This window comes from Neomonachus schauinslandi, chromosome 3 (assembly GCF_002201575.2).
Source record: "Neomonachus schauinslandi chromosome 3, ASM220157v2, whole genome shotgun sequence".
Taxonomy (NCBI): Eukaryota; Metazoa; Chordata; class Mammalia; order Carnivora; family Phocidae; genus Neomonachus; species Neomonachus schauinslandi.
This window is the reverse complement of record NC_058405.1, coordinates 130,478,806-130,505,931: the sequence shown is the minus strand read 5'-3', so window position 1 is coordinate 130,505,931 and position 27,126 is coordinate 130,478,806. Positions and strand designations below refer to the sequence as shown.

The window sequence follows — 27,126 nt, the reverse complement described above, 5'->3', positions numbered from 1 at the left end:
ATAGCAATAGCTTCACCTCCTCATTTCTAATTTTTATGCCTTTATTTTCTTTCTCTTATCTATTCGCTAATTCATTGTAAAACTGAGCACCAGGTAGAGCAGTGGTTATGAGCATCTCCATCTGTTCCAGACTTGAGTGAGAATACCACTGTTTCTCATTAAGCAACAGGCCAGATTTGGAGCTGACTTACAAATGTATTTACTGTGTTAAGAACACCACACTTACTAGATAACTTGATTTTAATCACTTAAATAATGTTAGATTTCAGCATCCATGCAGATGACCATGTACTTTTTTTCCTTAGATCAATTAATATGATGTATTATATAGATTTTTATAATACTGAATATAGGGAAGGCCTTGCAGTCCTAGAATAAATACACTCTGGCGATGATAAATAATTCTTGTACTGTACTTCTAAGTTCTGTTTACTAATTTTTATTTGGGATTTTTCATTGATGTTAAGTTCAATTGGTCTCTAAGTCTTATTTTTTGGTTGAATCTTTGTCAGACTTTAATGGTAATTAATATTTTTTGCTACATAAAAAGAGAATTTGGATGATTTTCTTAATTTTCTATGGTTTGGTATAGTTTAAAATAGCACTGGAATTGTCTGCTCTTTAAGAGTGTGTTAGAATTTTTCTTTTTCCTTTTTTTTTTTAAATGTAATGTCAATGTAATTTATTTTGGGGGCGTTCACTATAAATTCTTTTTTTTTAATTTTATTTTATTATGTTATGTTAATCACCATACATTACATCATTAGTTTTTGATGTAGTGTTCCATGATTCATTGTTTGCGTGTAACACCCAGTGCTCCATTCAATACGTGCCCTCTTTGTGTTAGAATTTTTCTTTTGAGAACATCTGAGCCTGGTACTTTTTTGTAGTTTAGTTCTTTGATTTCGATCTATCTATTTATCTACAGTTGGTAAATTATATTTTCCTAGAATAATTTCCATTTTACCCAAATTTTTATATTTTCTTTGCCATACTAATAGGAATATATCCTTTTTATTTTCCTCCATTTCTGCAATTGTTGATTATTATGTTGTTAATTCTTATGTTGTAAATTTGTGCTTCTTTTATTGGGTTAGCTAACTTTTGGTAAAAAAAAATTAGATAAGGTACTTTTGAATGGATTTTCAATTTTATAGTTTTGCTAACACAATTTCTGCATTTATGCTAATTTCTGCCTTGTGCTTGCCTTCATTCGTTTTGTGGTTCTTTTTCTAATGTTTAAGTAAGTGTTGAAATTTTTTTTTTAAAGATTTTATTTATTTATTTGAGAGAGAGAGAATGAGAGACAGAGAACATGAGAGGGAGGAGGGTCAGAGGGAGAAGCAGACTCCCTGCCGAGCAGGGAGCCCGATGCGGGACTCCAGGATCATGACCTGAGCCGAAGGCAGTCGCTTAACCGACTGAGCCACCCAGGCACCCCAGTAAGTGTTGAAATTTATATATATATTTATATATATATAGAGAGAGAGAGAGAGAGAGTTTTCATCAAGTACCACATTGGCATAGTACAAATGAATGATGTTTTCATCCTGTTACCAAATATTCTGAATTTCTATTTTTATCTAAGAGTTGATTAAGAAAGCAAGAGATTGGGGCGCCTGGGTGGCTCAGTCATTAAGCATCTGCCTTCAGCTCAGGTCATGATCCCAGGGTCCTGGGATCGAGCCCCGCGGGAAGCCTGCCTCTTCCTCTCCCACTCCCCCTGCTCATGTTGCTGCTTTCGCTGTCTCTCTGTCAAATAAATAAATAAAATCTTTTAAAAATAAAAAATAAAAAGCAAGAGAGTTTCTGTTTCCTGATTTCTGGTACTATTAAGTTGTGCCTATTTTTATTTTTTAAAAGATTTATTTATTTATTTATTTATTTGTCAGAGAAAGAGAAGAGAGAGAGAGCACAAGCAGGTGGAGCGGCAGATGGAGAAGCAGGATCCCCGCTGAGCAAGGAGCCCGATGCAGGATTTGATCCCAGACACCAGGTGTCCCAAATTGTGCCTATTTTTAAAATTTATTACAGTTTTGTATATATTTAACAATTTAATCAATTTTTGTAAATATTTAAGGAAGTATGGTCTTTACATTCAGAATACAGGGTTCTAAATGTACCACTTAGATCTTCCTCATTAATTATGCCTCTTAGAATTTCTATTTTATGGGGGCGCCTGGGTGGCTCAGTTGGTTAAGCGACTGCCTTCGGCTCAGGTCATGATCCTGGAGTCCCGGGATCGAGTCCCGCATAGGGCTCCCTGCTCGGCAGGGAGTCTGCTTCTCCCTCTGCCCCTCCCCCCTCTCATGTGCTCTCTCTCATTCTCTCTCTCAAATAAATAAATAAAATCTTTAAAAAAAAAAAAAGAATTTCTATTTTATGTTTTACATTTTGTTCACTTAATCTGTCATGACCCAGAGGTAAATTAAAATTTCCTGCTATTAAATTATTTCTTCTTTCATTCTTTTTTATGAGTATATGGATACATTGACATTCAATGCATATGAGTCATAACCACTTTATCTTTATTATGAATTGTATCCTTTGGCAAGAAAAAGCCAGTTCTTCCTTTCACTTAATCCTTTTGGCCTGAGTTCCACTTTTATGTAAAAATAAAAACCCTACTTTATTATTTGTATTTGTCTTATATACCTTTACTCATACTTCTATTTTCAATATTTGTGATTATTTTTTTAAGGTGTCTTTTATCAGCTATGTGACCCAAACCTAAATTAGTTTTTATTAGATGAGTCGAACCCATTTACATATATTGATATAACTGATGAGTTTGTTTATAGTTCTATCACATTAATTCTGTCATGCTGTTTTGATAAAAAAAAAATTTTAATCTTGGAAAATCATATATGGTTTGTTTTCCTTCCTTTTTGTGGATAATTAGTAGTTATCCATAATTATAATACTCTTCTTCTGTTTGTTTTCAATCAATAATTCCATATAAGCAATATTTAAAATTAGCATATTTCCTTTCCCCCCTCACCCAATAAGAGACAATAATTTTAGCTCTTTTACAGTTTACTCTTGTATTGTTAAATATGCTTATACTTCTATTACTCAGTTTGGCTGCTTAAACTGATTTGCTTTGACTCCCAGCTATTGGAGATTATGCAATTCGTGAATTTATTTTTTTTTAAAGATTTTATTTATTTATTTGACACAGAGAGAAAGCGAGAGAGGGAACACAAGCAGGGGGAGTGGGAGAGGGAGAAGCAGGCTTCCCGCGGAGCAGGGAGCCCGATGTGGGACTCGATCCCAGGACCCTGGGATCATGACCTGAGCCGAAGGCAGACGCTTAACGACTGAGCCACCCAGGTGCCCCATTAGTGAACTTATTCTACCTGCCACCTTCTTTCCCCTCCCCATCTCAAATACCGTTAGTTGTATCACTTCTACACTGTAAGAGTATATAATGTGTACTTTCTGTTGTGTCATCCTAATCCTCACATTTAACAGTTTAAATATATTCAAACCTTAACACTCCAGTAACCTCTTCATTGGCTGAAATCAATGATTATAATAGTTTCTTCAAAAGGACTCATGAGAACAATTCCCCCCAATTTTTGCATGTTCAAATCTGTTTGTCTTGGGGCTCCTGGGTGGCTCAGTCGTTAAGCGTCTGCCTTCGGCTCAGGTCATGATCCCAGGGTCCTGGGATCCAGTCCCACATTGGGCTCCTTGCTCAGTGGGGAGCCTGCTTCTCCCTCTGCCTGCTGCTCCCCATGCTTGTGCTCTCTCTCTCTCACAAATAAAAACTTAAAAAAAAACCTGTTTGTCTTTAACTGTTACAGAATAAAAACAATTTGCCTAAACATAAAATTCTTAGTTCACATTTTCCTTGAAAATGTTGGAAATGTTGCTATAAAGAAGACTAAAGTCATGTCGATATTTTTTTCCTAAATAAGTGATTTGATTTTTTGCTTGGCTGCTCAAAGAATTCTTTCTTTTATTTTTCAAGTCCAGTAATTAAAACTTCTTTTAAAACTTTCAATCTTTACTACATGTTCATTAACACATTAAAATAAATCTCCATTTATTTTAGAAAAATTTTCTTGAATTAAATCTTTTAATATTTATTCTCCTTTGCTTTTCCTTGAGAGATTCTAATAATGCAGACACTGGATCTGCTTAAGCTATATATCTAATTATTTTTAGCTCTTTTTTGTTTCATTTAATTCAGTTTTTTTTTTTTAAGATTTAATTTATTTATTTGACAGAGAGAGAGACAAGCAGGGGGAGGGGCAGAAGGAGAGGGAGAAGCAGGCTCCCCGCTGAGTAGGGAGCCCAATGTAGGGCTCAATCCCAGGATCCCGGGATCATGACCTGAATTGAAGGCAGACGCTTCACTGAGCCACCCAGGCGCCCCTCATTTAATTCAGTTTTATTATTTCCATCTTCCATACTCTTTGCTGAATTTTCTGCAATGTCTAGTGTTTCCTGTGTTCTTTCCAATTGCCTTCATTTCTGTGATAGTTCTAGTATGTTTTCCTGAACCTATAAGCTCACATTACATCTTTTCCTGCTGACGAACAATTTTTTCTTTAGGTCTTACATTTCTTTTTTTGCGGTCTTCCTTCACAGAGTTACTGCTTTTTGTTTGTTTGTTTTTAAGATTTATCTATTTATTAGAGAGAAAGAGAGAGAGCGTGAGCCAGGGAGGGACAGAGGGAGATGGAGAGAGAGAATCAATGTTAAGCCGACTCCCTGCTGAGCACAGAGCCCAACTCAGGATTCAATCCCATGACCCAGGGATCAAGACCCGAGCCAAAATCAACAGCCAGACACTGAACCAAGGGAGCCACTAGGCACCTCTATTTTTTTTTTTTTTTTTTAGTTTATGGTAAAATATTTAATCATCATTTTCATTTGCCCCATGGCCTCATTTTTCTAGTGACAATTTTTGTTAATAAGCATTGCTACACATTGTTTTTTATTGTCTTTGATGCTGTGTGTGTTCCTTATTACTCAATTGAATGAACTGGGTTTCTTTGACCCGCTCCTGGTAATATGAGGAGCAGGGAGAGGGCTCTTGCAGTTCAGCTGCCATAGAGGTAGACTGTCACCTGCAAATGTGCCATCCATATAGCTTTCTGTGTACTTATTCCAGTTATCTGAATTAAACTGAGTCCAGGAAGCATCTGCTGGCCTTGCTCCTGTACCTAGTGTTGCAAACAGTGGTTAGAGCTTTTGTCTCCCTCATATGAAAGAGCTGTCTTTTTGCTGGCTTTCCTGACAGCTACCGCCATGGGGCTCTCCATTCACACCTCATGCTCTTCACTTCCTCCTACTTGGCTTCTGCCCAAACCCCAACTGTTCTTTGTTAGCTTTTATATATATTTTGAACTACTTCGCCAAAAATAAAGTTTGGGAGATTTTCCTTCTTTTTTGTGTTTTTTAATTGCTTTGCATTTTTAATTATTTTCCTTAGTTTTTTTCTTTTTTAAGATTTCCAAGGGGAATGCCTAGGCGGCTCAGTCATTTAAGTGCCTGACTCTTGATTTCAGCTGGGGTCATGATCTCAGGGTCCTGGGACTGAGCCCCGTGTTGGGTTCTGCCCTCAGCGGGGAGTCTGCTTGAGGACTCGCTCTCCCCCCGCCGTGGCACTCCCCCCACTTGCACTCTCTACCCCTGCTTCTCTCTAAAATAAATAAATCTTTAAAAAAAAAAAAGATTTCCAAGGAAAGAAATGAACAGTGCTGACTTATATAGACATTTTTATTCCAGAAATACCTAAGTTGATTTTAATATTCATAACTGATACTGCAAGGGAAAAGGGAAGTAAAAAGGAAAGAAAGAGCTATAAGAGGAGAATAAGGGAGAACATATTATAGGAAATTTATCTTTAATTTCTGAAATACAGTGTAACATACCAAAAGTGGATGATGAAATGATTTCTCTGGATTATAAAACCCGGTTTCACAGCTGACATATATATTTTCCCTCAGTGGCTCAAGAATTGATTTGATTAGAAAAGTGAAACTATCGGGATTATAGATTATGTGCCAATAATACAGCACAAGAATCCCCAAAATGTAAATAAATAAATATAAACAACTATACACACACACATTTATTTATACCAGATATGCAGAGAAACAAACAGATGTTTACCCCAGAAGGAAAGATTGTTAAAGAACACCAAGGGGTTCAAATTCATCAGATAATTAGGTGAGAACTACACAGTCACGGCATGTGACCAGGGCGGTCACAAAGAGATCCATATTCAGAAAGACCCACACTTGGGGTTTCCAGTTCTATGGCTGCCATCTCAAAATTCTTAATAATTTTGTTATGGAACTGGTAGTTTGTGTATGAAGTCCAGTGGACAGAGGAACTTGTGTCAGGGCTCAGTCTTAACTCACACACAGTCCTACCGCTTCTTCCAGACAAGTTCTGGGGAAATTATTTCTCTGCCCCCTGGCTCCCCAAGCTCCTCAAGCTCCCCAGGCTTCCTCCCCCTCCCCACTCTGCCTAGTGACTATTGCTGCCTCAGGTGAAAGCATGGAAAGGGCTAGAGCTGGGTGTGCATACCCCACAGTATGTCAGTGTGGGACGTGGAGGCAGCCACCTGCACCCTAGGCTGGCAGTGCCCCCGTGCATTTGCGGGGGGAACCAACAGGGACGAGCCTCTTGCTCACCCCAATCCAGGTACCAAGTATGTCCTGGTGTGGAGACTGCAATACACTTGGGAATTACCTGTCCACTGTGGGTTGGAGCAGTAGGCCCACAGAAAGGGGGGAAGCCTGTCTCAATTTCTCCACCGCTGGCCAGAGAAGGGCAGGCGTGTAGGCTCTGTGTGCACTAAGCCAGAGGGTTGGGCCCCCAGGCACCTGTGAGGCTCTGTACTTGTCTCATGAGTATCCCCATGCCTGAGAGAGCATGACATTAAATAGCAAATAAAAAATACCTTGAAAAGAATCTATGAAAGAAAAGAAAAAGCTTTATATTTTTATGCCTTGAATGATATTTTTTCATACTTCTTGAAAAAGAGACCCCTCATTTTCATTCTGCATTGGCCCAACAAATTACGTAGCCAGTCCTATACAGAGCCGATTTTAAGGGTTTTGAGAGTGCATCCCTACACATTTGAAAGATGATAACCAAGCCCTTTTCCAAGGGTGACCTGGAATCATGGTCAAGGCCAGGTTGGTGGATGATCACTCAAACACACACAAACACTGCTGACACTCTCCAAGTGCCTCTACTTCTATTCTGGTCAACTGACCTGTTACTTTCTCATGTCATAAATAACACTGGACAACTATAAAGAATTCAAGGAAAAACTGTTCCAACTTTTGCTGCATTTATGTTTAAAACATGAGGTTTCTGCTCTAATCATGTAAAAATGTCCAACAGAATCACTTTGGAAACTAAGAGAGTATGATTAAAATTAGCTAGAAGCAAATATTTTCTAGAGCAGTCAACCTGACTGCAAAATCCTTTTACTACCTTTATAGAGAAAGTTTCTCCAGTAACCATAATAAACATAAGGCAAGGGAATAAAATGTCCACTGCAGAATTTCTAAAGGGATACATAACATTTGGGTAGAAAACTCATTTTATTATCCATTTAGAATAGTTCACAAAGTGAATACAAATATATTATAATCTCATTTTTAAAAACCTGGTAACTTCCTACACTTCTGCTTTTTCAGAGGGAAAGCAGTGTCTCCCGCAGTAAATTGATATGTTAAATGAAAATACAAGTGTTTGCTTAATATTTTCTTCCTTTAAGTACCATAAGATAGGTGCCCCTTCAGATTAGAAGCTGGCAATCTAAAATCAGCCCATAAAACTACCAGAAGGAGAGTTTTTCGAAAAATCTCATACATTCTTCTCTTCTTCCTAGCAGAGATATAAAAAACACCTAGTGCTTTCTTCTACTTCTCCAGGAAAAATATCATTTTTAAAAGGATAGAGGAGAAAATCCTAGAGAATCTTGGCAGAAGTAAAGACCATAAAATACACAAAAATATTTGAATATTTGAATTAATAGTTTTCAAACAAGAGACAAGTAATACCAATGCTTAACAATACAAATACCAAAATAGGAATAAAACTTGCTTAACGCTGTCAAATCACATTTTAGAAGCCTGAGTAATTTTCCAAGAAAAATGAAAAAGGAAAAATGAACCATTTAATATACAAACATACAACACTTCCCCTAGAATGCTTCTTTCTCGTCTATGCCAGAGTAAAATACAGAGAGATACAAGTAAGAAGATACTTGGGCACTGTGATGTGCTTCCTTTTCTCATGGCCTTAGATGGAGGGTTTGTGGCTTCTTTCTTTCTCCTCCCTTCTTTGTTCTTAAGGTGCTATCAGCTGAGGGGCTCCAATCTTCCCCCTGCCCTGCTCTGCTCTTAGTTTGGACTTTAACTCACCACAGCGATGATCTCTTCTCCTACTTTCTCTATAGGGAATCTGTAACTTAGAACTCTCCAGACCCTTGTCCTTCATTCTTTCATGTTACAACTCTTCTGTCCTTCAGTTATTCCCTCTTGTTTACATTTGCCTATGTATCATAACTGCAAGAACACAAGGACAATGCTAGAAGCAGATGGGCACTTTTTCCTCACACATACAGGCATACCTCGTTTCACTGCACTTCGTTTATTGTGCTTTGCAGATCACTGCGTTTTTCACATATTGAAGGTCTGTGGCAACCCTGCAGCAAACAAGTCTATTGGGACATTTTTTTTTTTAATAGCATTGGTTCACTTCATGTTGCTGCCTCACGGTTTGGTAATTCTTGCAATATTTCAAACCTTTTCATTAGTATTATTTTTGAATTGCAGCAATCTCTTGACAAAACTTCAATGGATGAGAAGTTGCTTCTTATGAATGAACAAAGAAAGTGGTTTCTTGAGATAGAATCTCTTGCTGGTGAAGATGCTGTGAAGATTGTTGAAATGACAAGAAAATATTTAGAGTATTACATAAACTGAGTTGATAAAGCAGTGGCAGGGGGCCTGAGAGGACTGACTCCAATTTTGAAAGAAGTTCAACTGCAGGTAAAATGCTATCAAGTGGCATCGCTACACATGCTACCCATGCTACCGAGACATTGCTCATGAAAGGAAGAGTCCATCAGTGCAGCAAACTTCATTACCGTCTTATTTTAAGAAGTTGCTACGATCATCCCACACTTCAGCAACCACCACCCTAATCAGTCAGCAGCCATCAACATGGAGACAAGAACTTGCACCAGCAAAAAGATTACAACTTGCTGAAAGCTCAGATGATGGCTGGCATTTTTTAGCACTTAAGTATTTTTTAATTATCTACGTTGCTTTTTTCGACACAATACTATTGCCTACTTAACAGACTACTATACAGCGTAAACATGACTTTTATATGCACTGGGAAACCAAAAAATTCATTTACTCGCCTTATTGTGGTATTTCCTGTATTGCAGGGGTCTCAGACCAGACCCACGATATCTCCAAGGTATGCCTGTACATTCATTATATTCCTCAGCTCTACCCAGTCATCTCCACAAAATCCCATCCAACTGTTATATGTACTGCTTCATGTCATGGGAGATTAAAAGAGGCACAGAATTAGACTAAGCACTATCTAATCTAGACTGTTCTTTACAGACAAGCTTCTAAAATCAATGTGAGAGTAAACAAACACGTCTCAAACATGCCCGCTTTTATTCAGCTTCTACCCAGCTTCTTTCCAACATGAGGCTGGGCAATTAGTTCTCAAACCCAGGAGGAGAGAAGGGATTAAATAATTTCAGATTGAGAATGGTAGTCATAATAATTCATAGCGTACAAAAGGACAATCATACCTTCGTAATTGCAGTGAAGACCTTTTCCAGAATGGCATTTGGCTGGGCAATTTGTGGTCCATTGGCCTGAATGTTGAGGGCTATGGCACATGGTTTGGCTACAAATCTTAAAAAAAAAAAAAAAAAGGTCAGAAGAAGTTATTCTTCCTATAACTATTCTTAATGTCACCGATTAATTACATATTACTCCACTGTCCCAATAAACTGCTAGGTGGACACTACTAACACTCATATGTTGGGCACTCCTTTTTTTCTCTCCTTTAGTCCTCCAGCAGTAACAGTAAAAAAGAAATCCTTTTAAAACATGTAAATCTCCTGATCCTTAAGTTCTAATGAGACTGAACGGGTAGAAAGACTACCTACCAAATGACAAATATAAGTACATCAGTGAAATAGATAAACAAAACAAACCATCATTTTAAAATGATGTAATTTATGCTTTTCTTACACGTGGCTAGCAATTGTCATTGCTCACATATTTTTGCTGTGAGAAAGTATTTACTAACCAACTGATTACACATGGAAAATGTACCTTTGATCACCCCTACATCATAAAATTGGCCATTTTTGCCTCTATAATCAAAGCACACTATATTCAGCCCCAATTCCTTATGGCTTCTTAAAATTCCTGCTTTGCAGTTATTTGTGCCTTTCTCATATGGAGTAATGAACGATGTCAGACAGCATGATGTCCCAGACAAGTTGAAAAGTCTGAAATGATTACAAGCATCTGCTGCACTGTTTTTATCCTAAGCAAATGACTATGTCAAGAAGAATGGGAAGACATAGCTTCATTTCTGGTCATGTTTGATATGTGAATGAGGCATTGAAGGAGTAGGAGAGGGCATGGGGCCAGCCCCAAAAGTATGGCGACATCTCTAAAGCTTTTTTTTTTTTTTTAACACATTTACAACTTTAAGAGTTGTTTTAGCCTAAATGTTCAAAAAAATAAGGTTTTGTGAATGTTCCTTTTCAGCAGTGACATTTAACATTGTCTACTGATACAAAATAATATCAGAAGAAAGTATTACCTATATTAATTTAATGTTGGCCAAAGGCCACAATTGATAAATGTACAAAACAGATCATGAAGCTTTTTAATATTAGTTGATGAGATTAAAGAACAGCAGACAAAGGAATTTTTTTAAGTGGGACTAATGAAGTTTACATACATACATCACTTAATATCCTACTGGGTCCTATTTCAAGTTAAAGAGAAGACATTTATTCAAACAGGAAAATGGAAGACGGTACATGCAAGCCTAACCCAGGAAAGATATACATAGAAAATGTGATATAATACCTGTTTTGCTGGGCTCTCTGGGACAAAGTTAGGAAGGAGTAACCACCCTTTCCTAGTATGTAAGTGTTCTAGAATCTGGAGTTTTCCCCAAACTTGCATTCTCGATTCTTTTTAATGTAAAATGTTCTAAGATATATTACCATTGCCCCTACCTTCTTAAAGAGAAATGTAACCTTTTTCACTCTGGGTCTTCACTCTGAACAACAATCATGGAACTATAGCTATAGCTCGTGGAAAAAAAATGAAGGTTGATGGGTAATGCCCACAGAAGAGTCCAGAACTTGTTTTCTTGATAAAGTCTCCTGCCTTGTGGTTTTTTGCCTCCTCCTTATGATAAGAGTGTGAAAAGATACAAGGTCCAGCAAGAGTGGGGGAAAAAAAAGGTAAAATAGCAAGATTAATTTGGTGTAAGGGCCAACATCAGTTCATCATTCGTTGCCTTCTACTCTTCCCTGTCAGTTTCTCCCCTGCCCTCCCTCATCTTCCCCATCCCCACGAATTCTAAAACACTGTTCAAATTTCCTTTCTGAATTTGCCATTATCCTTCTGTCCCAGTACATGGTCTTTTTCTATCTTCTAAAGAGTTAAGAGTCGAAATGCAGAGGATGGTTGATTCATGAGGGGGTCAAGAATGTGACCAACTGGCTATCTTCAGTAAATATGTTTTCATTGTTGCTACCACTGTTTTGAATGCTGTTGACAAGTTAACAGAACTTCCCTGTGAACCCCACAACAATGTCTGGGTAAGCAGGACAGTCAAGAAATTCACTCAACCGAATTAATTCAAAAGCCACTTCCTCACCTTTGCTATCATCCTGCAGTAACTCAAAAAAAAAGCATTCAAAAAGGTTTTTTTGTATCTATTATGCAATAATAGATTACTTACACATTTCTCCTCTTTTTAAGCTTCAAGCCACTTCTTAAAAACTCTTCTCTAAATTTCAAGAGCTAATGCCAAAGCATCTTGAAGAAGGCATATCCCTTGATCACCAAATTTATCAAGTTTTGGTAATCAAAATTATCAAGTAAATATGATGCTCTGTAAACAGATTTTTAAAGCAAAGTCCAAAGGATTGGATGGAAATAATCTCTGCCACTATCTAGCTGTGGCACCCTAGCTGCAGAAATCTCTCTGGGCCCCAATCTCCTCATATATAAGAAAATTTAATATTAACTACATATATATGGGGGTGCCTGGGTGGCTCAGTCAGTTAAGCATCTGCCTTCAGCTCAGGTCATGATCTCAGGGTCCTGGGATCGAGCCCCACGTCGGGCTCCCTGCTCAGTGGGGAGTCTGCTTCTCCCTCGCCCTCTGCCTGCTCGTCCTCTCTCTCTCTCTCTCAAATAAATAAGATCTTTAAAAAGATAACTACATATGTATATAAATTGCATGTATGTACAAATACACATATATGTTAAAACATGATGTCCCAGGGTCTTTCTATCTAAAACTTCTGATGGTTTCATACGATATAGCATTTATACATCATGACTTCTCTGGGCTCAGAAACCCACTCAGCTTCAGCTATACTGTGCCAAGCCATGTGCACCCAACAAGTTCTAACAGTACCAAGCAAACACGGGCAGAAACCTAAACAGGCAATTGAAAAAGACCACGGTCATCAGATAGAGTAACCACTTGCCTCAGTCAAAGCTGCCCACTCAGCATCGGTGTTCGCTCCCTCAACCCCTCACCGGGTGTTCTCTTTTCAACTCATCTAGTACACACAGCCAGGCACTTAATTTTCAAGATTTAAAAAACTTTTCACAAGATAGACAGAAAACATGTAATTTGAAATCTCAAAGGAGAGGAGAAAAGAAGATATATTTTTTTATTTTCCTAATAGTATCCCTAATTATAAGAATATGTAGACATCTTACTTGTGTTTATTCCCCAAAGACTTTGTGAATCACTGCCGGGCATTTTATTTTTTCAGAGAGAATATGAGACACCAAATAAAACCCATGACACAACTACCATAATTTTGTTACCTAGGATCATGGTCCATTAGAGAAAAGCTGGATTTTTTTTCAATGCTGGCTCTAACAGAAATAAGTTCACAAAAGCTGTCTTTCACAGGTTTGTAGAGAAGAGAGGTACATGGCGGGGTGGGGGGCGGGTAGGAGGCATACCTACAACTACAATAGTTAAAAGGAAATATGAACTTTCAGACTTTGATGATTACCTTTACCAGAAATGCTCACCTAATTACTTTTTTATCAAAGGCAGCAACACTGCCTTCACAAGATCAAACATCTATAAAGTACTTTCATGTAGCAGAACATATGTGCACGGGAACATAATAGGATATGAGCTTTGAAAAATACTAGTCTCGGTTCAAAAGCAGAGAAAATACCTAAGACATTTCTACTTTTTAATTCTATTTAACAACATGTATTTGTATTTTAAACAGTAATTGAACATCTTTGCACAGAGCACCAAAGTAAGCTCTGGGCTGTGGTGTGGGTAAAGGTACAACAAAACACAAAATGATTACTGCACTCAAAATGTTTACAATATGTTAAAGGAAATTAATTTAAAAAATAAATAAATGTTTAGAGGGCAAATATTAGTTCTAATCATTTAATACCATGTAATCTTCAGTGTGGAACACGGCCAGAGACTTTTAGTCCTTTCTAACTCTAGCATTTCCTGCACTTTACAAAACAGTTGTGAGGCTGCAGTGCGAGATATGTAAACCTACACATGATGTAAACGTACAGAATTAAATCACACACACACACACACGCACGCGTGCACAAATGAGTATAAGTACACCTGGAGAAATTTGAACAAGTTCAGCAGATTTTATAAATGTCAATATTCTGATTGTGATATTATACTATAGTTTTGTAAAATGTTACCACTGGGGGAAACTGAATAAAGACTACATGAACTCTCAGTGTATTACTTCTTACAATTGCATGTGAATTTACAACTATCTTAAGATTTCAATTAAAAAAATAATTAGAAAAGTTCTGTTTTTACAGTATGGAGTTCCTCAAGAAGTTAAAACAGAACTACCCTACAACCCAGTAATGACACTACTAGGTATTTACCCAAAGAAAACAAAAATACTAACTCAAGGGATACATGCACCCCAATGTTCATAGGAGCATTATCTATAAGAGCCAAATTATGGAAACAGCCCAGGTGTCCACCAACTAATGAATGGGTAAAGATGTGGTGTATTTACACAATGGAATATTATTCAGCCATAAAGAGGAATGAAATCTTGCCATCTCTAGCAACATAGATGGAGCTAGAGAGAGCATAATACTAAGTGAAATAAGTCAATGAGAGAAAACAAATACCATATGATTTCACTCATATGTGGAATTTAAGAAACAAAATAAATGAGCAAAGGAAAAAAAGAGGCAAACCAACAAAACAGACTCTTAACTATAGAGAACACACTGACGGTCACCAGAGGGCAGATGGGTATGGGGATGGGTTTAACAGGTGATGAGGATTAAGGAGTGCACTTGCTGTGATGAGCACCTGTGATGTATAGAAGTGCTGAATCACTATACTGTACACCTGAAACTAATACAACACTGTATGTTAACTAACTGGAATTTAAATAAAAACCTTAAAAAAAAAAGAAAAAGAAGGGTGCCTGCGTGGCTCAGATGGTTAAGCATCTGCCTTCGGCTCAGGTCATGATCCTAGGGTCCTAGGATTGAGCCCCACATCAGGCTCCTGGCTCAGCAGGGACCCAGCTTCTCCCTCTCCCTCTGCTCTCCCCCTGCTCGTGCTCTCTCTCTCTCTCTCTCTGTCTCAAATGAATACATAAAATCAAAAAAAAAAAAAAAGAAAAAGAGATGGAGCATAGAAACAAATGTGAAACTGTAGATTAATTATCTCTACTACTGAAAAGACAATTTTTTCCTATAGCAGTGTTTTTTAAATTTGTTAACTTAAATTCAATTAATTAACATGTAATGTGTTATTGGTTTCAGAGGTACAGGCCTATGATTCGTCAGTCTTATATAATACCCAGTGCTCATGACATCACGTGCCCTCCTTAATGTCCATCATCCAGTTACCCCATCCCCACCCCCTCCAGCAACCCTGTTTGTTTTCTATACTTAAGAGTCTCTTATGGTTTGTCTCCATCTCTGGTTTCATCTTATTTTTTCCTCTCTTCCCCCATGATCCTCTGTTTTGTTTCTTAAATTCCACATTATCAGTGAGATCATATGACAGTTTTCTTTTTCTGATTCACTTATATCACTTAGCATAATACCCTCTAGTTCCATCCATGTCATTGCAAATGGCAAGATTTCATTTTTTTTTTTGATGGCTGCGTAATATTCCTCTGTGTGTGTGTGTGTGTGTGTGTGTGTGTGTGTGTGTGTGTGTGTATGACATCTTCTTTATCCATTCATCTGTCCATGGACATCTCGGCTCTCTCCATAGTTTGGCTATTATGGACATTGCTGCTATAAACATTGGGGTGCAGGTGCCCCTTCAGATCACTACATTTGTATCTTTGGGGTAAATACCCAGTAGTGCAATTGCTGTGTTGTAGGGTAGCTCTATTTTCAGCTTTTTGAGGAACCTCCATACTGTTTTCCAGAGTGGCTGTACCAGCTTGCATTCCCACCAACAGTGTAGGAGGGTTCCCCTAAAAAGACAATTTTAAAATGATGATAAGCAGAATTTCTTTTTTTTTTTTTTTTAAGATTTTATTTATTTATTTGAGAGAGAGAGCAGGAGCAGGGCTGAGGGGTAGAGGGACTCAGGGAGTCAAGTAGGGAGTCTGATGTTCGACTCGATCCCAGGACCCTGAGATCATGATCTGAACTGAAGGCAGATGCTTAACCGAGCCACCCAAGCACCCAGAGCAGAATTTCTTTCTTTAGCTTTAGTGCCTCACTGCGGAATTTGTCTATACTTTTATGTATCTTTGACTTGCTATAATAAATCCACATTTAGGACTAAAATAAGTTGTTTCTGATGTGACAGAATGAGGTCCTAATACATTGATTTTTCATCTTTAAAAATACTGTACAACATACTAATCCCCCCTAAACTACCTAGTGACTTAGGAGAATGATTAAGAGCGATAGACTTTGGAGATGAGTCAAAGGTGGGAGCAAGCAACCAGCAAAATTCCCTATTTAATTATGTTTATTTTGCAGCTCTCCCCTGAGAACAGACACAGTCACAGCACCAGATGAAACACACACTCTCTTTCTAGCTGTAGGAACCAGGGAAATGAGCCTGGGAAAATCAGAATGACTAGGGAACCATGAAAGGGGAAAAGCCAAAGAAGCCAATCCCTAGTTCTGTGTATAACCAAGCATGATTCTGGCTGATCTCTGAACTATGTATGTACAAGGTAAACTGAAAGCAGCCAGGAGCTAAGATTTAAAGAACTGAACTGAGGTCAAAGCCACTGTCCACTGAATACATGACAGGTTACAATTTGAATCCAACTAAGTAAATCACCTGTTAACACAAAACATCAACACTTTTCAGGGCAATATAAAATTAAAAAAAAAAATCTAGTATCTCCACAATTTAGCCTTCAAACTCCAGGATAGAATCTAATACGTTGATGAAGAACAAAGGAAAATATGACCCACACTTCAGGGAAAAGACATACAAAGATATTCTGTGAACTTGAAGGTAGGTCAATAGAAACCATACAATATGAAAAAGAGGGGAAAAAAACAATGGAAAAACAAACAGACTTTGAGGACCTGTGGAACAATTTCGAAAGGCTAAAGTATGGATAATTTGAGTTTCAGGAAAAAAGGGAGACAGAGTGGGGAAGAAAAAGAAAATATTACAAAAAATATAGTTTGCAACTTCCCAAATGTGATAAAAGATAAACAGATTCAAGAAGCTCAAGAACCCCAAAAGAGGGGACGCCTGGGTGGCTCAGTTGGTTAAGCGACTGCCTTCAGCTCAGGTCATGATCCTGGAGTCCCAGGATCGAGTCCCGCATCGGGCTCCCTGCTCGGCAGGGAGTCTGTTTCTCCCTCTGACCCTCCTCCCTCTCATGCTCTCTGTCTCTCATTCTCTCTCTCTCAAATAAATAAATAAAATCTTTAAAAAAAAAAAAAAAAAAAAGAACCCCAAAAGAGTAACTTTGAAATGAAGAAAACCTAGACAAATCATAGTCAATCTGATGAAAACCAAATATAAAGAGAAAATATTGAAAGTCACCAGACAAAAACGGCACATTATATACAGGAAACAATTCAAGCTACATATACTAGAATGACAACTATAAAATAAAACACATAAAGGAATAAAATCTGAAAAATAAAAAATCACTATGTTTTAGCTGAAGAATTTATCACTGTACATCTTTTGGTTTTTTTCCTTTGTTGGGCAAAAAAACCGAGGTGGACAAAGGTGGTGTAGTTCATAAAAATACAATGAACTTAGGGGTAAAAGAGAATTATGGACGGGGCCAAGACAATTACCAATTGTACAATAGTCATGCTCTCCAAGAGCTCAAGAAATGCTTATTAACCATCAAAATTCTACTGAGCCTTCATTTCTGTAATTTTGTGGATCTAAAAGTGGTGTACAGTATAGAAAGTGTAAAAGTAACAAAAAGCACCTAATAATATTAAAAATCACCAGGAATGCCATCACCCAAAGATAAACATTTATTGGCATTTGAGCATTCTTCTGCCACCTCTCCCCCATACACTTTATATGCTTTTTATACCTTGTTTACTGTATTTTTATTAAAAATTACATCACACTATATGTATTTAGTAATCTTCTTTATTTTCCTATTGTGAATATTTCTCCTAAGAAATTACATATCCTTGTAGAACATGGTATTTAGTGGTTACATAGACCTAAGTGTTCTTACTTTTTGCTGTTGTGAAGACTCTCTCTCAGGAAACAGCCATTAGACCCTTTCCAACAGTACAAAACTCTGGTCAAAGTCCAATTACCACAATACAGATTCAAGCAAAGATGAATTTGAATGATTAAATTCTTCAGATTGATTTGAAATAACTGTCATCATGGGAAATTATCCATTGTTCCATGTGCTTGATCTTTACCACTCGAATTGTGGATCACCCTTGCTAATATTTCCAAAGCTTCAAAGAAATCAGTCATAAAGTTTTGAATAGGAAAATCTCTAGAATCTTCTATATTCTGAATTTTTATATTTTTTTAAAAAGATTTTATTTATTTATTTGATAGAGAGAGACACGGCGAGAGAGGGAACACAAGCTGGGAGAGAGGGAGAGGGAGAAGCAGGCTTCCCGCGGAGCAGGGAGCCTGATGCAGGGCTCAATACCAGGACCCTGGGATCACGACCTGAGTCAAAGGCAGCTGCTTAATGGCTGAGCCATCCAGGCGCCCCTGAATTTTTATATTTTTAAGGATTTTTGATGATCAATAGAAAAAATGGGCAAAAGATGAAAATAGGCAATCACAGAAAACAGAAATATCAATAAACATATAAATGAGATAGTCAACGCCACCAGGAAAATGCAACAATACCATTTTACAACCTTCAGGCTGGGTCTGATAATGTAAAATACAGCTGAGGATTTGGAGAAACAAGAACACCAATAAACTGCTCATGATAATTAAGTAAAGAAATATGTAAAAACGACCAATAAACATGAAAAGATGATCCTCCACACTCAATTTAAAAAACTGATATCAAGGGCATCTGGGTGGCTCAGTCGGTTGGGCAGCTGCCTTTGGCTCAGGTCATGATCCCAGGGTCCTGGGATTGAGCCCCACATTGGGCTCCTTGCTCTGCAGGGAGCCTGCTTCTCCCCTGCCTGACACTCCCCCTGCTTGTGCTCTTTCCCTCTCTCTTTCTCTCTCTCTGTGTCAAATAAATAAATAAAACCTTAAAAAAATAATTTAAAAAAACTGATATCAAAACACTGTATCATTTTCACCTATAACATCTGCAAAAATTTTTAATTTGGATAAATTTCAGAGCTAGTTGGAGTAAAGAGAAACAGGTACTCTGATAAACTACTGATGGGTGTCTAAACTGGTACTATCTTAAAAATGCAATTTACCAGTACTTAACAAATTACTAAAATGCCCTAGCCCTTGTGGGCATTACTAGTTATACATCCTACTAGAAATTTACCCTACAGATATACCGGCATTTTTTAAAATAAAGTTTATTGAAGTATTGCTTGAAATAACAAAAAAGGCAGGAAACAAGTATTTATCCAAAGGACATGAAATATGGCACATCCATACAATGGAATTCTATAAGGTTGTTAAAATGAGGTAGATTTGTTGTGCTTCAAGACATAATAGTCAAATGTAAAATGCAAGATAAAGAACAAGTATTATCATACTTGTTTACTTAAAAAACATTTTTATTAGGGAGAGTAGTGAAAAGTTAGTAATGGTGATAATCTTTTGGAGTTAATAAGATTGATTTGCATTTTATACCTCTCTATATTGTTTAAATTTGTATGTATGTTTGCTTGATATTTACTTTAAGGGTAAATAACATTAAATGCCTTTAATCAATATTTAATAACAAAAAAATACTCAGAGGCAAAAGTTAAAGCAATGCTTATATGATGACTATTTATAGATACATATAAATTTCTGACATATAAAAGAAATTGAAAATATACTAAAAGGTTAATCATGCCTACTGCCAGGTAAAAAGATTGTGGCTTACTTTAACATTCTTTTTTATGCTCTTCTATATCTTTCAACATCTTAAAATGTGATTTCAAATACTAAAAGTAAAAAATAAAAATCTTTAAAAATAGAGTTGAACAGAATGGTTTCTATGCCAGGTAAGACTCAAAACCTTAATGACACAGAAACTGAATATGGAAAGCCCTGAGGCCGCTGCATTCCAACTAATTCCATAGAGTTCTTCAAGCAAAGGGCTCCATTGTTACTGAGAGAAGGAAGAGAACAGTAGGGGGAGTAAAAATAAAATGCCACTTCACTACCTTGTCAAGTAGACAAAGGATGAAACTCAAGTCAATGGGAGCACCTAAAGATAGAAAACTATGAAACTGCCCGAAATTACTTCAAAAAAATGTTACCAACACTAAATAAATATACTGAGAATTCTGAGATGCCACCAGAAGAAAACTGTTTCTGCCCATGGCTGGAGACACCACAGAACTTCTCTATTTCTTCATCTATATAATGAAAGCCATAATTACACTCTGTCTCATGCTGGGAAATATTTCTAAATCATTGGCATCTTGAAGCCAACTGGAAAGGGATAGAAATAGGGGAAGATGGCACACAGGGTGTGCATGCAGAGGACAATTTTCTAGCATCACACAGTAGAAAGGAAAATTCCTTTAGAACAAACCCATATCACTAGTGAATTTGCTCTGAGCTTGAAATCTTGGAAAGCTGCTTAGTTTTTCTGAGCCTTAGTAACCGCATTTATGAAATGGAGACAGTACAACCGACATTGCAAATTTTGTGTGAACATTGAAAGAATGATTATAAACCTCATACCACAGGGTTCAACTGGCTAGTCTTAAATTTTCATTACAAGAAGCATACGTTTTGCACATTAGGAGGACCTCTAGTCGGTGCTGATTGGTAACCTGCAACGGGAAATGTGTTATAGGAAGAACGTAAAGATGGCAAAAATTCATAAAAGAGCCAGAAAACTTAAGAGCTTCTTATGTCCCTTGGTTCAGCCTTCTTCCTCCAAGCCAGATTTCTTCTCTAAAGACATCATTCAGAAACTTCCTTCGGGTATGAAACCCTCCTGTACATTTCTTTGCAATTTCCTGTGAATCTATAATTATTTCAAAATAAAAAGGGGGAAAAAAAAGAAAAATCTTCCTTTGGTATCCTATTTTAGTTTTTCATCATGTTTGACTCAAAATATTCTTCCTGCATAATTTTTTCTTGCTGAAATATAAACCCATTTCCTCTTTTCTCAGCCCTCTGGAGAGATCAGTACAGTCAATAACCTCCTCAAATACCCGAAAACATAGATTAAGTCTTTGTGTTCTTCTCTCTTCAAGAATCAACAGGCTGGAGCCCCCATAAATCTTTCCTCATCCATCTTTTTCTAACTTGAAATTTTTGTTTTTCTAGACTTTTAAGGATTCTTTCCTGAATCTAACTTTATCCTATTCTTTAAGGAAGTGAAGAGACCCTCAGAAAATGGCTGCTTTTATTCATAAATAATCACTGGCAGAGACTTTGTTGTTGTTAAAAAAAAAATCAAAAGAAGTATTCTAAAAATTACAGCTAAATCATAAATAGCTGTAGTAAAGGGACCTGCCAATCTAGTCCAACCTTGTAAAAGGTGCAGATCACAAACTGAAAGGTCATCAAGTGCCATCAGCTTCGAGCTGAGATCCTTGGAAAGCCCAAGTTGACCTGAGAAATGTCAAAACTGCCTCTCCTTGTTATGCATTTCCAGAATTTCGAAAACAAAAACTCTGGGCTTCAGACATTTCATCATGAGCTCGTTGCAACTATTCAAGAAGCACAGAATCTAGCCTTTAAAGATAAAGTTCATAAAAAGAAATTGTGTCTTAATTAAAAATATGCTCCTGTGTTTTTCATAAAATAATAAAAGGCATTAGAGATATTTATAAGGAAAACTGTATAGTGTGTATTTACATATGAAAATACCCTTGTAGTCAGGAAAGTCCTTAATAGGTTACCACTAAGCTGATATTTTCATTATATTAATAAAATTACCATAATTGTCAATCCCTCTTTTGGGAATATTGCCCATGTATGAGTGAGGCGTTATTCTTAATCTGCACTTCTTTGCACATTAAGAATGATACTATCTGGACCTCCCATTGAGGGATACAACTGCACCCTCACAGAATTTGTCACTCTGTCAGCTCTGCCTCTTTACCTCATTGACTGCAATTTCGGCAATTCCATCTCTAACTACTGCTTCCAGCTCAGGCTGTCAGTTTTTGACACATCTCACAAATCAAGAGCTCAGCCAGAGAGCCCCGGAATTCCCTTCAACTGTACCCCCCAGCACTCTCACAGATACCTTCCTGTCACTGTCCTCATGCTCTCTCTGTGATGGGGTCTAAGTACCCCTGATCACTCATCTTCCTTAGATGACCCTTTGAGCAAAGCAGAGTTGCAAGAAGCAGGCCTTCAAGGCCTATGGACAGACTGTCTTATAGGACCTTGTTACTGGTAGATTTGTCTCAAGACTGGCTCTAAAGCAAAATGGGAGATTTTGAAGAGTTCCAAGCTTTCCTCTATGCATTAATCCTTTCATGCTACTATGTCTGCCAGGTGCCTTACAGTTCACCATGGGCTTTCACCCTTCATCTCAGTCACCATTCCAAATGTCTCTAAGGGATAAGCAAACTGATTTTACCACTGTTTTACAGAAGAAGACTTCAGTGCTTCCGTGACTTGAACTGTACACTAAGGGGTTAGAGATGCATGCCAGTATCTACCCCTCTTACTCTACTCCAACAATGGCACTTACTCAACATTTCTGACTGCTTGCAGCTGGTTACACACGCTCACAGTCTTTTGGCCTAGATACCAATGCCACAGGATTGGCCACTGGTGCCTCAAAACCACAAAATTTGGCCATCAGTCATCAATAAATGATGCCTGGTTTTACTTCTGATCTACCACTGAAGATTTCTGGGCATGTGCAGGTAAACCAGGATAGTGTCTTTTAGTTTGATGGTGGATCTAATAGCACAATGACTTTACAGAATTTGAAAACAGAGTCAGCAATTCATGAAGGAGAGTTTCACACAAGGCTTTCATTTAAGCTCATGATCAACCACTATGCTAAAATTTTCCCTAGAAGAATTTGAAGCCTAACACAAATTTTAACACTAGTTACATATCATGTGCCTATTTCACAAGCAAAGAGAACTGTGAAAAACAGAATGAGACAGAATGAAGGGTAGCATCATTCACACACTGACAGTAATAAAGAATGATTAAGAAAACTGACTCTCGGGGTGTTTGGGTGGCTAGGTCGGGTAAGCGTCTGACTCTTGGTTTTGGCTCAGATCATGATCTCAGGGTCATGAGATCAAGCCATGCATCAGGTTCCACGTTTAGCTGGGAGTCTGCTTGAGACTCTCTCCCTCTGCCCCTCCCCCTGTGTGTGTGTACTCTCTCTCTCTCAAATAAAGAAATCTTGGAAGGAAGGAAAGAAGGAAGGCTCTTGACATCAGCAAAATCAGTCTACTATAAAATGGTAAAAGATGAATGGTAGCATATATAACACACTGAGCACAATGCAGGAGAGAGCAGGTACTCAGTGACTGGTCTCCATCACCTCCCAGAGCCCCTGCCTCTTGTCACTTACAGACCCCTAGGGTCTCAGCAAACCCCTTCACACAAAGACCAAGTCTAATGACAGCATTACAGTATTGGATCATGCTAATAGTTTAATTCAAGGCCTCTTTTTTTTCCCTTAACAATTACTCTTAATTCTCTTAACTTCATTTGACCTTGTAATTAGTATTACCTAAGATTTAGAGGTGAGAAAACTGAGACCCAGAGAGTGTCGTTCCCAAACCTAGAGTCAGAACTGATGCTAGGGCACATAGCTCCTCTCAGGTGGCCACCATTTCCTGTTCTTTTCTCATACTTACCATGCTATCCCAGGATTGAATCATGCTATGAAAATGTGAACCTAACAAATCTGTTTGCAAATCCCTCGAGTTCTTCTATGACTTCTGCCCACATGCCTTAGGTCAGCAATTGACAGTGTGTGTTTCAGGCAGTGTGTGTTCATGCCACACTCGTCATAGCTTAGACGTTCTCCCTAAGAGGGTGTACATCTGTGAGGATCAAGTCAGGAAGACAGAACCACAAGTTATTTCAACTAAGGAACTAGTTATATTGGTATAAGAGTACTAAAAGACACAAAGGCAACCCTGAGATGTCACAGAGGAAGCAATAACAGCCAGCAGCCCTAGGGGTGTGGGAACAGAGAGTATAGGTTGGGGGGGGTGACCCCAAGGCTTGACCCAGATCCCCAAGGAAGCAGCAGCTCCCAACTGGGGATGATGTCCTGGAGGGGGCATGATGCAGCTGCTTCTGGGAATGCCCGGGAAAGTCAGAAGCCACAATCAATTGCTGAAAACCAGCCATCTCTACTGGGGAAAGAACAGCTGCTGAGGGGACACTTTCAGGAAAGGAGGTAAACAGGATAAGCATGTCTGGTCTCCCTCCTCCAGCCAGGCCGCCTCCCTCTAGCGTATTGGCAGAAATTATAGGGAGAAAGCTGGCAAAGGAGAAATGTGGTTTTTAGAGCCTCTGTCCCGACACCATAAATAAAATGAGAAGGGTGGGTTTGGAGCTGAGAGATGATGGCTCAATTATCAGCAGAGAGTGTTCTTCACGTGTTCAAAATCTTCAGTCTGGGGATGCTCCTGCCAACTGGACATCAACGTCATTTGATTTTTTTAGCACAGCTGATATAAGGTCTGTTGGTGGCCTCTGGGTAAGAAACTAAAGAGATGCTGATTGGCCAGGACATTTTTTTTCTTGCTCTCCTACTCAAAACCCTCTGCTGTCACACCACTGGTACATGATGTGGAAACATCTGCATTCCAAAGAATCTGTTGTTTATTTTAAGAAGTTTCATCATATAGAAAGAGGCTGAGCGGCTCTGGAGATAGGCTATCCTGATTTGACCACTTACTAGCTGTGAGATAGGAGGATAATTATTTCACTGCCCTGAGCCAGTTTTCCTGTGATGAAATTATACCACCTGGACCACATGACTTGTGTGAGAATTAAATAAAACGTTAATGTAAAGTGCCTGGTACATACGCGGGCAAATGCTGGTTTCATCCCCTTTGTAGGAGAAAAACACACAATAAAGGTTAAAGAGCCATTACTCATCTGCTTTTCTTTTTTGAGATCTTCATCTTGTAATTTCAGTTGGTCTAAGATCTGCATGTGATTCTATGAGAGTATCCCCTTACTGCCAGAAAACCTAAACCTAAAAAGCAACGTAAGCGCACAAGATGAGAAACAAAGCTCAAGTAAGAGGTGGAGAGACAACTCTGAAGGCAGCAAAGGCAAAACACAGCTTACTCATATGGAGTAAACAGGAGAAAACAGAATAAAATATGCACTCGGCTCTTGATTAGGAAACAAGCATTTCCCCATGAGAGACGTTACCATTTTCTTAATGCAACCTTGTATTATGCAAGCAATGAATACAGATCCTTGTTATTTTTTTAAAAGATTAGTAATCTCTTGATGTACCATGAGCCTTCTATGACCACAACCCCAGTGGCATCATGAGAAAGCCCAGTGAGTGAGCATAATGGTATTAAACCCTCAAAATTCTTTGATGGGAGCATTTATGAGAAATAACCAAATCTGCAAGTAAACATCAGAGCTCAATTAAATAAAAGAGCATGAAGGTCATTTCCATTTAAAGCTCCATAGTAGATTCAATCAATGAGGTATTTTCCTGAGGGGCAAAATCTTATATAGTGAGTTAAATTAGTTCTTATTTAAAGACCTGCAAAGAAGGGTCATAAAATGTTAGTAACTATGGTATGATAATTATAATAAAAGGGTATTTTATCATGAAAAAAAATTTTAAGCAAAAGTCAACTTTTCCATTGTTTCCTTTGGGGATTTACAAAATAAAATAATTTCAGGGGAACTCAGGGTGACATCCTCTGGTCTAACTACCCCCTGGATGTTTAAATTTCCTCAGGCCTCGTCATTCCTAATGAGTTCTTTAGTCCTGTTACTCAAGCACCATACATACACCAGTCATTGGGGTTGCCTGGGAAAAGTTAAAAATGCAGAATTCCAGGTCCAACCCCAGATCAACTGAATCAGATTTTGTGTTTTACCAAAAATCCCCAAATGATTCCTATGCACAAATGATTCCTAGCTTGATAAGCACGTTTTAGCCCAGTGCTTCTCAAACTGTGGTCCCCAGACTAGCAGAATCAGCATCACCCGAGAGATCATTAAAAATGCAAGTTATGGGGTCCCACCCCAGCCCTACCAAATTAACAACTCTGAGGGTGGGGTCTAGCAATCTGGGTTTTAACAGGCCCTCCGGGTAATTCTGATGCATGCTGAAGCCTGAGAACCACTGCATTAGCTTAGACTTGAACAGACTGGTCTTAAGGAATGAAGGAATTCTCTTGAACCTAAAGCAGCCCATTTCACCTATGGGCAGTGCTCTCAGAAAATTATTCCTTAGAAATGAGCCCAAGTGTGCCCCCATAACTCTATCAGCTGGGCCTTTCCTACCAAGACAAATGAAGACAACAAATCTCAAACTTTCTTCCACATGACAATCCTACAACATTCAAATCAGGTCAAGTTCTGAATCTTCTTTTCTACAGGTAAATGTCTACATAGAGATGTAGATATCGTTTATATAATGTACATGTAAATAATATGGTAAAATATTTTGCTAATAGTTTATAAAAACATGTTACACTTAATTTTGTTGGGTGTGATAATGGCATTGTAACTATGTTAAAATAAATTCTTTTTACAGAGAAATGCATAAAAGATAGCTTTTATATACCTATAGTATACATACATACAATCTCACAGTAACTCAGAGAAAAATAAAAGTATCATCTTTCTCATTCTAGAATCAAATGTCAACAATCAGGAGCCCCATTAACATCGAGTTTTTGGCAGCCCCTTCATTCACTGGGCTTATGGTCAATCCAATCCCCTGAGTGCTGTACCAGTAATACTGTTTTTTATCTTTTTATTACACAGAGTTTCTTTTCCCTCTGCAAATACCACTGAGAGGTCACTTGGGCCTCTCCGTTCTTTCTCCACCTCAGTCTCCAGTCCTGCCTGTTTGGCCGCAGTACGGGGCAGCATTGAGCAACTTGGATGGACACTTCAAGGAAGACTGAGACTTTGTTCCCTTTGTTTCACAATCCCCACTGCATTTCATTAATTTCTTTCCATACAGAAAAGTTAACTCGATGACTGCTCTAACTGTCCCAAAAATAACTTGGTATGGTTTATTAAACTTCATTCAAAATGAAGCTAATGTAAAACACCAGCATTAGAAGC

The 27,126-nt window shown here is 38.0% G+C and overlaps 1 protein-coding gene across 2 annotated transcripts in view; it reads right to left on the bottom strand.

The window, feature by feature from the left end:
- Positions 1–27,126, bottom strand: part of CERS6 (ceramide synthase 6) — a 304,965-nt gene that overhangs the window by 209,960 nt on the left and 67,879 nt on the right. For both annotated transcript variants that reach the window (XM_021702773.1, XM_044913668.1), the window contains exon 2: positions 9,818–9,923. In XM_021702773.1, coding sequence (XP_021558448.1) covers positions 9,818–9,923 — 106 coding nt within the window. The remainder of the gene's footprint in view (positions 1–9,817; positions 9,924–27,126) is intronic.